Source organism: Chenopodium album, chromosome 10 (genome assembly GCF_948465745.1).
Source record: "Chenopodium album chromosome 10, dcCheAlbu1.1, whole genome shotgun sequence".
NCBI classification, from domain to species: Eukaryota; Viridiplantae; Streptophyta; class Magnoliopsida; order Caryophyllales; family Amaranthaceae; genus Chenopodium; species Chenopodium album.
Window position 1 is genome coordinate 6,895,903 of NC_137843.1, and position 11,393 is coordinate 6,907,295.

At 34.3% G+C, this 11,393-nt stretch overlaps 3 protein-coding genes across 4 annotated transcripts; 1 reads left to right on the forward strand and 2 right to left on the reverse strand.

Moving 5' to 3' along the window:
* Nucleotides 1–649: 649 nt before the first annotated feature.
* On the reverse strand, nucleotides 650–2,374 carry LOC145563331 (peroxidase 55-like). The gene is made up of 3 exons (XM_081623775.1): nucleotides 2,069–2,374; nucleotides 1,436–1,627; nucleotides 650–1,300 (listed from the first exon to the last, which is right to left on the reverse strand). Exons 1-3 carry the CDS (start codon nucleotides 2,306–2,308, stop codon nucleotides 725–727), a joined length of 1,008 nt encoding a protein of 335 aa, XP_081479901.1. The 5' UTR covers nucleotides 2,309–2,374; the 3' UTR covers nucleotides 650–724.
* Nucleotides 2,375–5,307: 2,933 nt separating this feature from the next.
* On the reverse strand, nucleotides 5,308–7,103 carry LOC145563332 (peroxidase 55-like). The gene is made up of 3 exons (XM_081623776.1): nucleotides 6,864–7,103; nucleotides 6,045–6,236; nucleotides 5,308–5,889 (listed from the first exon to the last, which is right to left on the reverse strand). Exons 1-3 carry the CDS (start codon nucleotides 7,101–7,103, stop codon nucleotides 5,308–5,310), a joined length of 1,014 nt encoding a protein of 337 aa, XP_081479902.1.
* Nucleotides 7,104–7,995: 892 nt separating this feature from the next.
* LOC145563334 (uncharacterized) lies at nucleotides 7,996–11,075 on the forward strand. 2 transcript variants are annotated; one of them, XM_081623777.1, is made up of 4 exons: nucleotides 7,996–8,165; nucleotides 9,667–9,728; nucleotides 9,944–10,145; nucleotides 10,598–11,075. In XM_081623777.1, exons 1-4 carry the CDS (start codon nucleotides 8,034–8,036, stop codon nucleotides 10,973–10,975), a joined length of 774 nt encoding a protein of 257 aa, XP_081479903.1. In that variant the 5' UTR covers nucleotides 7,996–8,033; the 3' UTR covers nucleotides 10,976–11,075. The 2 variants fall into 2 exon arrangements, with proteins under 2 accessions (XP_081479903.1, XP_081479904.1); XM_081623778.1 differs by having other exon boundaries at nucleotides 9,947–10,145.
* Nucleotides 11,076–11,393: the final 318 nt, after the last annotated feature.

Here is an 11,393-nt window from a genome sequence, read left to right on the forward strand (position 1 = left end):
GTAAGTAGATCAAATAACTTAATTATTTGAGTCTATAATTATGGTTTTTTTCTTACTCTTTAGTTGCATATTTTGCTGGTGTTATGCCAAAATTCCGACTTTTAGACCCCATCAAACTTGCTCGATAAGGACATATGAATATATAATTAAGGTGTGTGTTACTTTCATTATCTCTAATGCACCAATTTGGACCACTAAAATGTGCTAGTGTTTTATGGTTAAGCTATCAACATACATAGGTACTTATAGTCTTAGTGCTTCATGTGCTAAGGTTGATACGACTCGACAGTTGACATGAATAATCAATGCATCTTCTTTGATTCTTAAGCTAAAAGATAGCTTTTATGGATTATAGCTATGGGCCGGGTATGAATGTTACACCTATTATTTGCAAGTTGTATTTATTTCAAGAATGTCTAAATAATCACAACTACCAACTTAATTTTTCCTGTAATTGTGCTTCACCATTATGTTAAGACAACATATGCAGAACAAGGCATACACATTCCTCGTCATTTACCCGTTTCTTACAGTTCAGTATACGTATTTTACGAAAATAGGATAGCACGTAACCTTGTTACGTGCCTACTATTGCATCTTAATAAACAAAAATTAATCATGTAAATCTATTGGTTGAATCAACTTATAATGCTGGAAGAAATAATAATGAATATATATTGCAGTACAATTTTTTTATTGTCTAAAGGATATATGTTCTTAGGATTCACGAGTTAAATGCTGCACAGTTCCTTCTGATTTCACCTTGATTACCAGTTTTTACACCAACTCGGCCTAGCTTTCTCATCGCAGTGACGAAAGCTGCATTAAAGTTGCCCGGATTATTGGCAAAATCAATAACTGTTGGTCTAGAAGCCAGGTTAGTGAAGAGCTCCTGATCTGAAGTAAGCAACCCCCTTCCTACAATTAAGTTCTTATAATACGAATTGTCGAATGTATTTGAGCTTAAAGGGTCCAAAAAGGCGACAATGTTTGGGTTTACACCTGGTGGGCATTGTTGCTGCAACTGTAGGGCATATAAGGGGTCCAGAGTAGGATCAATAGGGCTGAATTGAGAGTAATTGTAGATACGTTTAGAAAACTTCGAGCAGTGGGCTGCACCTATGGTGTGAGCTCCTGACAGCGCGACTAGATCAGTTTGGTTTAGGCCATTCTTGGCAAACATGTTAAGTAGCTCGTTAAACTTGTGGTCTGGTTCTGGTAGATGTTTTGTGACATCTGATTTCTTTGACCTTAGCCCATCTCGACGCCCAAGTTCTACACTGAATGAAGGGCCTCCTGTCTGAAAACATATGAAACTGACTATCAATAAGGGATTGAGGGGGCGTAATTGATGGGTTGTATGTAATATATAAAGGTGGTATTGTAATATGTTACTTTACGTGTGTTAGAACTCCCAATATAACGTGGGACTTACCAGAACTACAGCCTCTCTGGCGGCAAGAGCCAGAATATCAGCACAAGAGACTACACCGGGACAAACAGCTTCAACTGCTTGCTTGGCCTTTATAACCGTGTCAAATCCGTCTCCTGCTAGTGAGAGATCATCATCTGAATCCTTCTCTGCATCGCCATTTGGTGAGAAAATCATGACTGAAGCATCACACCCCTATAAAAATACAGGATGATTAGGTAAACACTCACACTCAAGAGTAGATAAAATTAGTAGTACTTAATTTGAGTATTTTCTTATTTGTCTTGGACTACTGTATTTTTCTGTTGAGTGTTTTGGTGCATGTATGTTGGCATAAGATAAGAACTGACTTGAGGTGTCCTTATAACCATATGGCCTGGCCCTAGCTATCTGATAGTTGAAATAGTGACCAATATTTGAAGTTTTAATATATTTTTTTTCAAGGGTGTTTGAGTAAAATAGTTTTGATTAAAATAGTGTTAAAACATTGCATAATACGAGTAAATCATTTACTGTAACTATTAACCAAAGTATGCCAAAACAATTCATTTACTCTGTATAGTCTTAACTCGTCACACTAACACTATACAAAATGTTTATTTGCTGGTATGTCATAATTGCATGGAAGAGAATTACCTGAACAAGGCAGTCATGGAAAAACAGACGTAGAGTTGCTGGAGCTGTTACGAAAGTTTGATCATGTTTCTTCTTAACAGCCTGTTGCACTATACGTTCGAGACGAGGGCAAGAGGAACTGTAAAAATTTTCCGATAATTGAGCTTCACCTCCCTCGATAACCATCATAATGATCATTAGAATTGAGCAAAGTATTCTCCAATCTTCCATTTTCTTCCTTGCTTTCTCTCTTGAGAACATTTCAATAGGGTTGCTAATAATAATACTCCGTACAATAATTAAGCTTGATGAAGAGAAGAAATAAGAAGTTTGTACATTATGGCCTAAGCATCCAACTTATTATATAAATCCTTTGTAGTAGTGAATAGTGATGTTGTCTTATTGCCTAGCCTAAACTGTTGTGATTAATCAATTAAATTAAGCCACGTCAGTTTTGTTCTATCCTACGTGGCTCTCCATTAGAAAGGTCAAATTGGACAATTTCATATATACAGCCTGGAATTTTGGCTTCATTAATTTTACTTGTTTCATTGTCCCAATTTTAGGGTTATTATTTTACTATATTGGTGTCCTAAATTCTGAAGATTTTTCCAAGTTAATGATAGAAGTTTATTCGATAAGTACTCATTATATGCATGGTTGACTAAGCTAGCTTGACTCATTCGCTTGGTTGACTAGCTTAACTCATACGTAGACCTGTTAAATCCGAGAGGCACATGATGCATACTAGTATTTTAACTTGCCGGGGTACCTGCTGGTTCATTATTTTAAACTATGTTTTTAGACTATGTACAAGGGTATTTCGTAATAACAAAGATGGTATTTAATAATAAGAGTATATACTACATATGTTAAATATTAGTTGTAACTTTAAAATATTTTATATTATCTCATAAAAAAATACCTTAAAATTACAACTAATATTTAACGTAGGTAGTAAGTATTTTCATAATCTACTACACTATTTAGAGCTCTTTTTATTAAGGCGGATAAGTTGTTTGGTGCAATTTGGTATATAAATCATTTAATTATCATCTCCACTATTTCCAATTTTCCACGAATTATCTAGCCTATATTTATCAACAGTGTGTATGTACTTTTATGGTGCTAATCAATCTTGAATAATTTAATTAGGGTCGGTGTTGTTTGTATGTTATAATTAGAGTGACGTATAGGTTTTAAGCTAGTGTTGGCTTGCACCAACAAGGTTGATATTGACTCTACAACAAATCCCAACATTGTTCTTCAACACTTTATATTATTGGTATATCTTTTTATATACGCTGCCTCTTTAGAATAATTATGAACTCGTTTTTATATTTGGTTGTCATTAACTTTTTCCACAAGAGTTCTTCTATTATAGAGTAGCTAGCTTATACATTTTAGATTACTGAAAATAGTCATGAAATGTGTAAATACACATTATTATCACTTATTTTAGATAGCAAAAGATAATAAATTAATAATTGATATATAAATGGGTTGAGGCCCTTGAGGTGTGGACCCATATACATGATATACTACCAAAATTTTAATAATTTTCTAAGGGAGGAAAGTTCTAATAGTGTGGAAAATACAATATATAGAGAAAAGATGATAACTTTATATAGTACGGAGTATTATGACTTCAATAATAGGATGTTGCAAAAAGGCCGAAATAAAGACCAATTCAAATGTGTAATTAGTGTAAATATGTTCATATGAATACAGAGTATATATTTATCAATTGGTAAAAATATAAATAAATTAACAACTTTTCATTAAATATGGGTCGCACACATATTGAAACTATTACGAAATATCATGCTGACTACACACTTTGTTGATTTATTTACAGATTTGTCGATTGATACATCAACATGATAAATTGGGCAGCCTCTATGTAAACTTTGGTGGTTTGAATATTATACTTTAGGATATTGAAGGAGGCCCATCCCATAGCACATACCAAAGTAGCCAGCTTTTAAGACCCAACCCAATATCAAACAACACCTCAGCAAAGCCCAAACACCCCAGAATTGAGGCCTTTGGTTTTAGTTGCCAGTTTTTGCCTTATAGTCTTATAGATGATTCATTTGAACATATATAAAGGTCACAGGCTTGTATAAATGCATAATAGTCTCTCCATTTCATAATACAGTCCCCATTTCGGAGTTTCAACACTTTGCTAATGTACTGCTGCACAATGAGAACTATAGGGAAACTTCAGAATGGCGGTCATGAGGGTATACACTGAATCCATCATTACAACATAATATCCTAGTTAAGGTTGTGTCTATTAAGAGTACTGTTTGCACATTTATGGACAAACAAGTGAAAATTTCAACTTTAGGTGCTTAAAGCCCTTTTTGGACTGCTAAGAGTGCAACCTATGCACCCTTCAATATGCTAAAATTCTGGCTTTTAGACCCCATAAATTAAACATTCTTTATAAGGACATTTAAACAAGGTGTGTGTTACTTTCATTATCTCTAATACTCCATGTATTGTGTTAGTGTTTTATAGTTATGCTAGCAACATACTAATGTAGTACTCCGTAGTAGTCTTACTCTTACTCCATCATGGGCTAAGGTCGATATGACTCAACAGTTGACATGAATAAATGAATGTTGATCTTCTTTGATTCTTAAGCTAAAGGATAGCTTTTACGGATTTTTGCTACTATAGGTTTATTTGAATGCTCCATTGCTCCACCTATTATATGCAAGCTGCATTTATTTCAAAAATGTCTAAATCATCAAAAAAAAAAAAAAAAAAACCAACTTCATAAAAAAAAAACCAACTTCATTACTTCTGTAATTGTGTTTCATCATGAAGACAATTTATGCTAGAACAAGGCATACACAATCACCATTTACTCGTTTCATTCAGTTCTTGAAGCAGACGTATTTTCCAAAAGTAGGATCAGAATGAAGGTTGCCTGCATATTATATATTGTGTCTTATTAGTTATATTGATGTTTGGCAAAACGAAAAAAAATCATTTAGGTTGATAAAATCAGAAAAATAACGAATATATACTTGTATATCACAGTACAATTTTATATTGTCTGAGGGATATATTGTTAGAGATATGAGATATAATCAATATATTGTCGAATATGTTTTCCATATTGATATAGATTTGCTAGGTTATGGCTTGTATGATTACTTGATGATGTATTTAGTATTAGAGCTAAGACAGCAAACTATTGAACTTTTACAGTTTTACACTAAACTTTGTCGTAATTTCTTCAGGATTCAAGTGTTGAAAGCTGCACAGTTTCTTCTGATTTCACCTTGATTACCAGTCTTTACACCAACTCGACCGAGCTTTCTCATGGCAGTAACAAAAGCTGCATTAAAGTTGCCAGGATTATTGGCAAAATCAATAACTGTTGGTCTAGAAGCTGGGTTAGTAAAGAGCTCCTGATCTGAAGTAAACAACCCCATTCCTGCAATTAAGTTCTGATAATACAAATTATCGAATGTTTTCGATCTCGGCCTTGCAGGGTCCATGGGGACAACTTTTTTGGGGTTTACACCTGGTGGGCATTGTTGCTGCAACAGTAGAGCATATATGGGGTTCATGGTAGGATCAACAGGGCTGGATTGAGAGTAATTGTAGATACGTTTTGAAAACTTCGAGCAGTGGGCTGCACCTATTGTATGAGCTCCTGATAGCGCGACTAGATCAGTTTGGTTCAGGCCATGCTTGGTGAACATGTTAAGTAGCTCGTTAAACTTGTTGTCTGGATCCGGTAAATGTTTTGTGACATCTGATTTGTTTGACCTTAACCCATCTCGACGTCCAAGTTCTACATTGTATGAAGGGCCTCCTGTCTAAAAACACGTGGAATTAATCATCAATCAGAAAATTTTCAAACAGTACAGATTGAAAGGGTGCAATTAATAGATGGGTCTTATACTCGTATGTAATATCTAAATGTACGCGTGTTAGAGTTCCCAATGTGGATGTACATATGGGATGGACTTACCACAACAACAGCATCTCTGGCAGCAAGAGCCAGAATATCAGCACAAGAGACTACGCCGGGACAAACAACTTCAACTGCTTGTTTGGCTTTTAGAACTGTGTCAAAGCCGTCTCCTACTAGAGAGAGATTGTCCTCTGAATCCTTTTCTGCATCGCCATTTGGTGATAAAATCATGACTGAAGCATCACACCCCTGTAAAACAAAAGGGATTATCAGGTTAACTCAAGAATAGATAATACTCCGTATTATTTTGAACATTTTCTTTGTCTGATCTAGTAGTCTAGTACTCAGTATTTTTCTGCTGAGCATTTTGGTGCATATATGGTGCCTTAAGAAAGGAGCTAACTTGAGGAGTCCTTGAAACTATATGGCCCTACGTTCTAGTTTGGAGGAAATAGTGACCAATTATGAGTCTTTCAAGGGTACTTTAGTAAAATTGTTCTGGTGCATGCAATTTCATTTTACTACGAGGATGCCCCAGTTTCTCACGGTGAGAAACGAATTCGTTTCTCATGGTGGCATTTTTGTGAATAAATCAACAACTTTTTCAACTTTATTCAACTGTGGAGCCCACAATATTGAAAAAGTTGTTGATTTATTCACGAAAATGCCCCCATGAGAAACAAATTTCGTTTCTCACCATGAGAAACAGGGAATTTCCCTTTTACTATCAACCCACATATGTATATCCCAAAGTTGGATCATTTAGCCTTTACACCCTTAACTCACCGCATAAAAACCGTTCAAAATGTTTATCAGCATTTTAAAAATATAGCTACAAACCTTGTTATTTATTTGAAAAATCATGGAGATCATTACCTGAACAAAGCAATCATGGAAAAACAGACGTAATGTTGCTTGAGCTGTTACGAAATTTTGATTGTATCTCTTAATTACAACCTTTTTCACTATATTTTTGAGACGAGGGCAGGAAGCACTATAGAAATTTTCCGATAGTTGAGCTTCTCCTCCCTCAATAACCATCATAATGATCACTAAAATTGAGCAGATTATTCTCTGGTCTTCCATTTTCTTTCTTGCTTTCTCTCTTGAAAGCATTTCTTAAAGGTTGCTAATAATAATAATAATAATAATATAATTGAGCTTGATAAAGAGAAACAGGAATTTTGTACACTATGGTCGAAGCATCCAACTTATTATATAAAGCCTTTCTGTAGTAGTGAATCTAGTGATTTAGTCCTATTGACTAATTACAGCATTGCCTAAACTACTGCTGTAATTAGTCAATAAAATCATACTAAATCACTTCTGATCCACTACCCCTTTTAAATATGGTTTCTCTCATACATAAGTAAGAAATTTACCATCAAATTTGAGTTTCACTTTTAAAATAGAAATACTAAACAATGCATAATTAATCTACAACACTATTTTGAGTTATATTTATTAAGGTGAATAAGTTGTTTGGTGCAATTTGGTTAATAAAACATTAATTATCAAATGTGTATGTACTTTTTTTTTTTTTTTGGTGATATTGTATGGTGCTAATCGATCTTAGAATAATTTAATGAGGATCGGAGTTGTTTGTAATTAGAGTGACGTGTGGGTTTTGAGCTAGTGTTGGCTTGCACCAACAGTACAAGGTTGACATTAACACCACAACAAATCCTAAAATTGTTCTTCAACAAATTTTTGGTATATTTATTGACAAACCACTAAATCCTTAATGTTCCATTAAACAAATACTGATAAAATATTCTGTATAAATATGGTATCTAATTTGTGACAGAAAGTATGTAATAATTTACATTGAACTGGACTTTAAGGACACTGAATATTTGAATGTGGCTCAGCCCATAGAATAATATTAAAGTATTAAACTTTCCAGGCCCAGCCCAATATAAGACACCACCTCAGCAAAAACCCAAACACCCCAGATTCAAAAATGCTTCAAAATCAATGTGTCAAACGGTAGAATAACCCAGAAATTTTTGAAATCCATCCTCAAATTCTCTCTTCCTACATAAAATGGCGATGGAAATCGAACAAGGTACATCCAAATCAGAGTTTTGTTACTGGAAGCCTATTTGTCGGAAATTCGCATCTGATTCTCCCTTTTTCTCTTCCGGCGATATTGAACGACAACTTCTTCATAAACAGGTCTTTATTTTTTTTTTTCTTAATCCTTGTCAAATTTCATACTTTATATTACTAGTTAATTCGATTAAGCTCATTTTTATTAAAATTACAGTATTTTTAAGAAATATTGTGTGGTGTAATCATTTTTGTTGTTGATATAGTCAGGTTTAGATTTGCTTGAAATAAGTGGTTAATTTGGGGGAATTCAGGTTAATTTGGTATAAAAGGTTGTTGTCATATTTAATTGAGCTTTAATAAGACTGAAAATTGTTATACACCCGGGTGTATGATGCAACCAAGGTTATTATTTGCTCATTTTAATGATTATCCCTCATTATATTGTCAAATAAGAAAATAAATATCTTTGGGTGTACCGTACACCCGGGCGTATATTTTGAAATAATGTTGTGACTTGAGAGTTTAGATTTATGAGGTGACTATCTAACATACGTGATAGTTGAAGTCTCATTTTAATGATTATCGCTCATTATATCGTCAAATAAGAAAACAAATATCTTTGGGTGTACCGTACACCCGGGTGTATATTTTGAAATAATGTTGTGACTTGAGAGTTTAGATTTATGAGGTGACTATCTAACATACGTGATAGTTGAAGTCTTGAAGAGTCCAAGTAACATAGGTAAGTTGTAAGTTGCAACTAATAAAACAAACAGATGAAGTGAGTACATACATTTATAATTCATAAACTCAATCTGAAAGTACAGTTGTTATTTAGCTCGTAACTAGCTCCTTGTCCCGTTCCCTCGTAATTAAGGACATGGTATAATTTTACTTTAAGGCATGTATATGATAGCTGCATCATTTTAAGTTGGATTATTTTGGAAAATCCAATTATAAACCACGAGTTAAATATTATGTGCACCTTTGAGATATTCTTTGATGAAAGATAACAAATTTTGTCCGACATCTCGAGGAAGCTAATTTTTAAATGAGGGTGGTTTCATGAAAATGGAAAACCATGAGTTATCAAATGGTCTTCTCATTATTCTTCATAACTTAAATACATAATGGCATATTGGGATAAGCGTTAGTAGAATTTGTTAAATACACCCGTATATTGGGATAAGCGTTGGTAGAATTTGTTAAATACACCCGGGTGTATCGTACACCCAGGTAATTAGCTCATTAATTTTTGCTCATTTAATAAATGAGCCAAATTTTTGTTTTGCTCATTTATAAAATGAGCAAAATTTAATGAGTAAATAACCCGGATGTACAGAACAGGCTCTCAAGTGTTGGCTCTTACTCATTGTTCATTTAAATGAATCCTGACTTTTAGTTTAAGCTTCTCTTTGGGAAGTTCTCTTAATGTTAGAGATGATACTGCAGAATTAGTTCGTTTAACATCCTAGCATTCTCCAATTTGTGTACTTTGACTATTAAATTTACGGTTTCCTTTCAATTCCCGGTTAAGCTTTCTTGTAATATAGACCCTGTATTGAGGTTAATAACAAAGTGGCTTTTTTCTTTCTTTTTCTTGACTTATATCCATTTTCTCCAGGTTGCAATTGACTTGACTGAAGATGAAAAGAAACAACTTATTGACATGGACAATCATGAAAGGTAATACAGTATCATATTATCAGTTGTTTCAAGTATTTTGTTTTTCCAATCTAATTTGTTCAAATGCTAAAAAAGGAGCTTATATATGCTCTTTAGTCATTCTCTTCCTTTTCCAGCTGGATGGGTAAGCTTAAACATGATAATTACATGACTAAATGCTCAATATTTGTCCTGCTTGTATGATTTTGAGCCTACCTAATGTGATAATATGATAGCAGGGAGATTTTCTGTCCAATTGTTGGTTGTGGCGCACGGTTAAATTCATTGGAAGGTTTTGAGGATCACTATAATGCGAGCCATACTGCATCCTGTTCAGTGTGCCATAAAGCATATCCTACGCAACGCTTGCTTAGCATACATGTGTCTGAAGTGCATGATTCTTACTTCAAGGCCAAAGTTGCAAGGGGATATCCTATGGTAAGTACTAACTCTCCACATACGCTTTTATATCTTCACCTAACCACATACTCGGTTAGTTAATTTTGAAGCTTTCCTGTGGTGATAATTGATATTGCTTCTGAAGGTACTTGGGCACACAAAAATTACTAAATAGATAGCATCCTTTGATCATGTTGGAAACTTAACTATTGCAAAGAAGACAACTAATTATTTCTCACAAGCATGCTATTAGACCATAGGTTGGGGGTTGATAGGATCTATGGCAGACTGGTTCAGTTACGCTAGTTTCCTCCAATTTCCACTGGTGGCAATCCAGCTGCGGAACTAACCACCAATGAAAGAGAAAATTGTTGTTTATCAATGCACATATTCTAGAAGTTATGATAAATGGGTGGTGTTTGTTACTTTGTTAGTGCACATTTTTGTAAAGGCCAAGTTCAGAAATTAAGATTGATTATTTTCATATTCAGTACGAATGCTTGGTGGAAACTTGTGGGTTGAAATTCAAAAGTTACAAAGCCCGACATCAACATCTTGTGGACAAGCACAAATTTCCTACAACATTTGAGTTTTATAAGAAAGTGCACCTGTCCAAGAAACAGAGGCAAAAGCAGTGGCGTAAACAAGCTCTTTGCAAAGAGGAAACTTCAAATGTAATGCTATTGGACGCTGAGGTTGACGACACCATGGAAGATCTTACTTCTGCTATCTCTCAATTAAGTACCTCTGACTCCATTCCTTCGTCCATCAGCTTTGGCCGTCGCCACAACCGTGGCTTGGCCTTTGTTCCTCGGTCTGTTCAGCATGAGAAAAGACCGGAGGACTCATCTTCCACAACGAATAGATAGCAACACATGTTTGATAATTTGATATTTTTCTTTTGAAAATAACAATGGTGTTATGCTACAGTATCATTATTATCATAGTTGTATAATGTTGTCTTCTTCCCATGATATGGTAAACCAGTCATCGTTAAGCCTTAAATGAAAATCGATGACTAAACATCTTTAGTTGTGGAGATCATAAATGGTATAGCAAATTGAATTAAACCTAGCTTACACTTTATTTTTCAAATATCTGACCCTGCAACCTAAGAACCTTTCCCCATAGTGAGTTAGTGATAGAGTAAACTCCTCTGGCATTAACGAAGTAATCCCATAATAGTTGGTCATACTGGATGACTAGTCAAATATAAAAAGTGATGTAAAATTATTAGTTTAAATATTTTTTTCTCATTAATGATGTCAACAACTAAATTTGTGACAT

Coding starts and splice junctions, on each gene's coding strand:
- LOC145563331 (XM_081623775.1), bottom strand. CDS start 2,308: ATGTTCTCAAGAGAGAAAGCAAGGAAGAAAATGGAAGATTGGAGAATA. Junction 1,628..2,068: donor TCCATGACTGCCTTGTTCAG/GTAATTCTCTTC, acceptor GTATTTTTATAG/GGGTGTGATGCTTCAGTCAT. Junction 1,301..1,435: donor CCAGAGAGGCTGTAGTTCTG/GTAAGTCCCACG, acceptor ATATGTTTTCAG/ACAGGAGGCCCTTCATTCAG.
- LOC145563332 (XM_081623776.1), bottom strand. CDS start 7,103: ATGCTTTCAAGAGAGAAAGCAAGAAAGAAAATGGAAGACCAGAGAATA. Junction 6,237..6,863: donor TCCATGATTGCTTTGTTCAG/GTAATGATCTCC, acceptor TTTGTTTTACAG/GGGTGTGATGCTTCAGTCAT. Junction 5,890..6,044: donor CCAGAGATGCTGTTGTTGTG/GTAAGTCCATCC, acceptor ACGTGTTTTTAG/ACAGGAGGCCCTTCATACAA.
- LOC145563334 (XM_081623777.1), top strand. CDS start 8,034: ATGGCGATGGAAATCGAACAAGGTACATCCAAATCAGAGTTTTGTTAC. Junction 8,166..9,666: donor GACAACTTCTTCATAAACAG/GTCTTTATTTTT, acceptor CATTTTCTCCAG/GTTGCAATTGACTTGACTGA. Junction 10,146..10,597: donor TTGCAAGGGGATATCCTATG/GTAAGTACTAAC, acceptor TTTCATATTCAG/TACGAATGCTTGGTGGAAAC.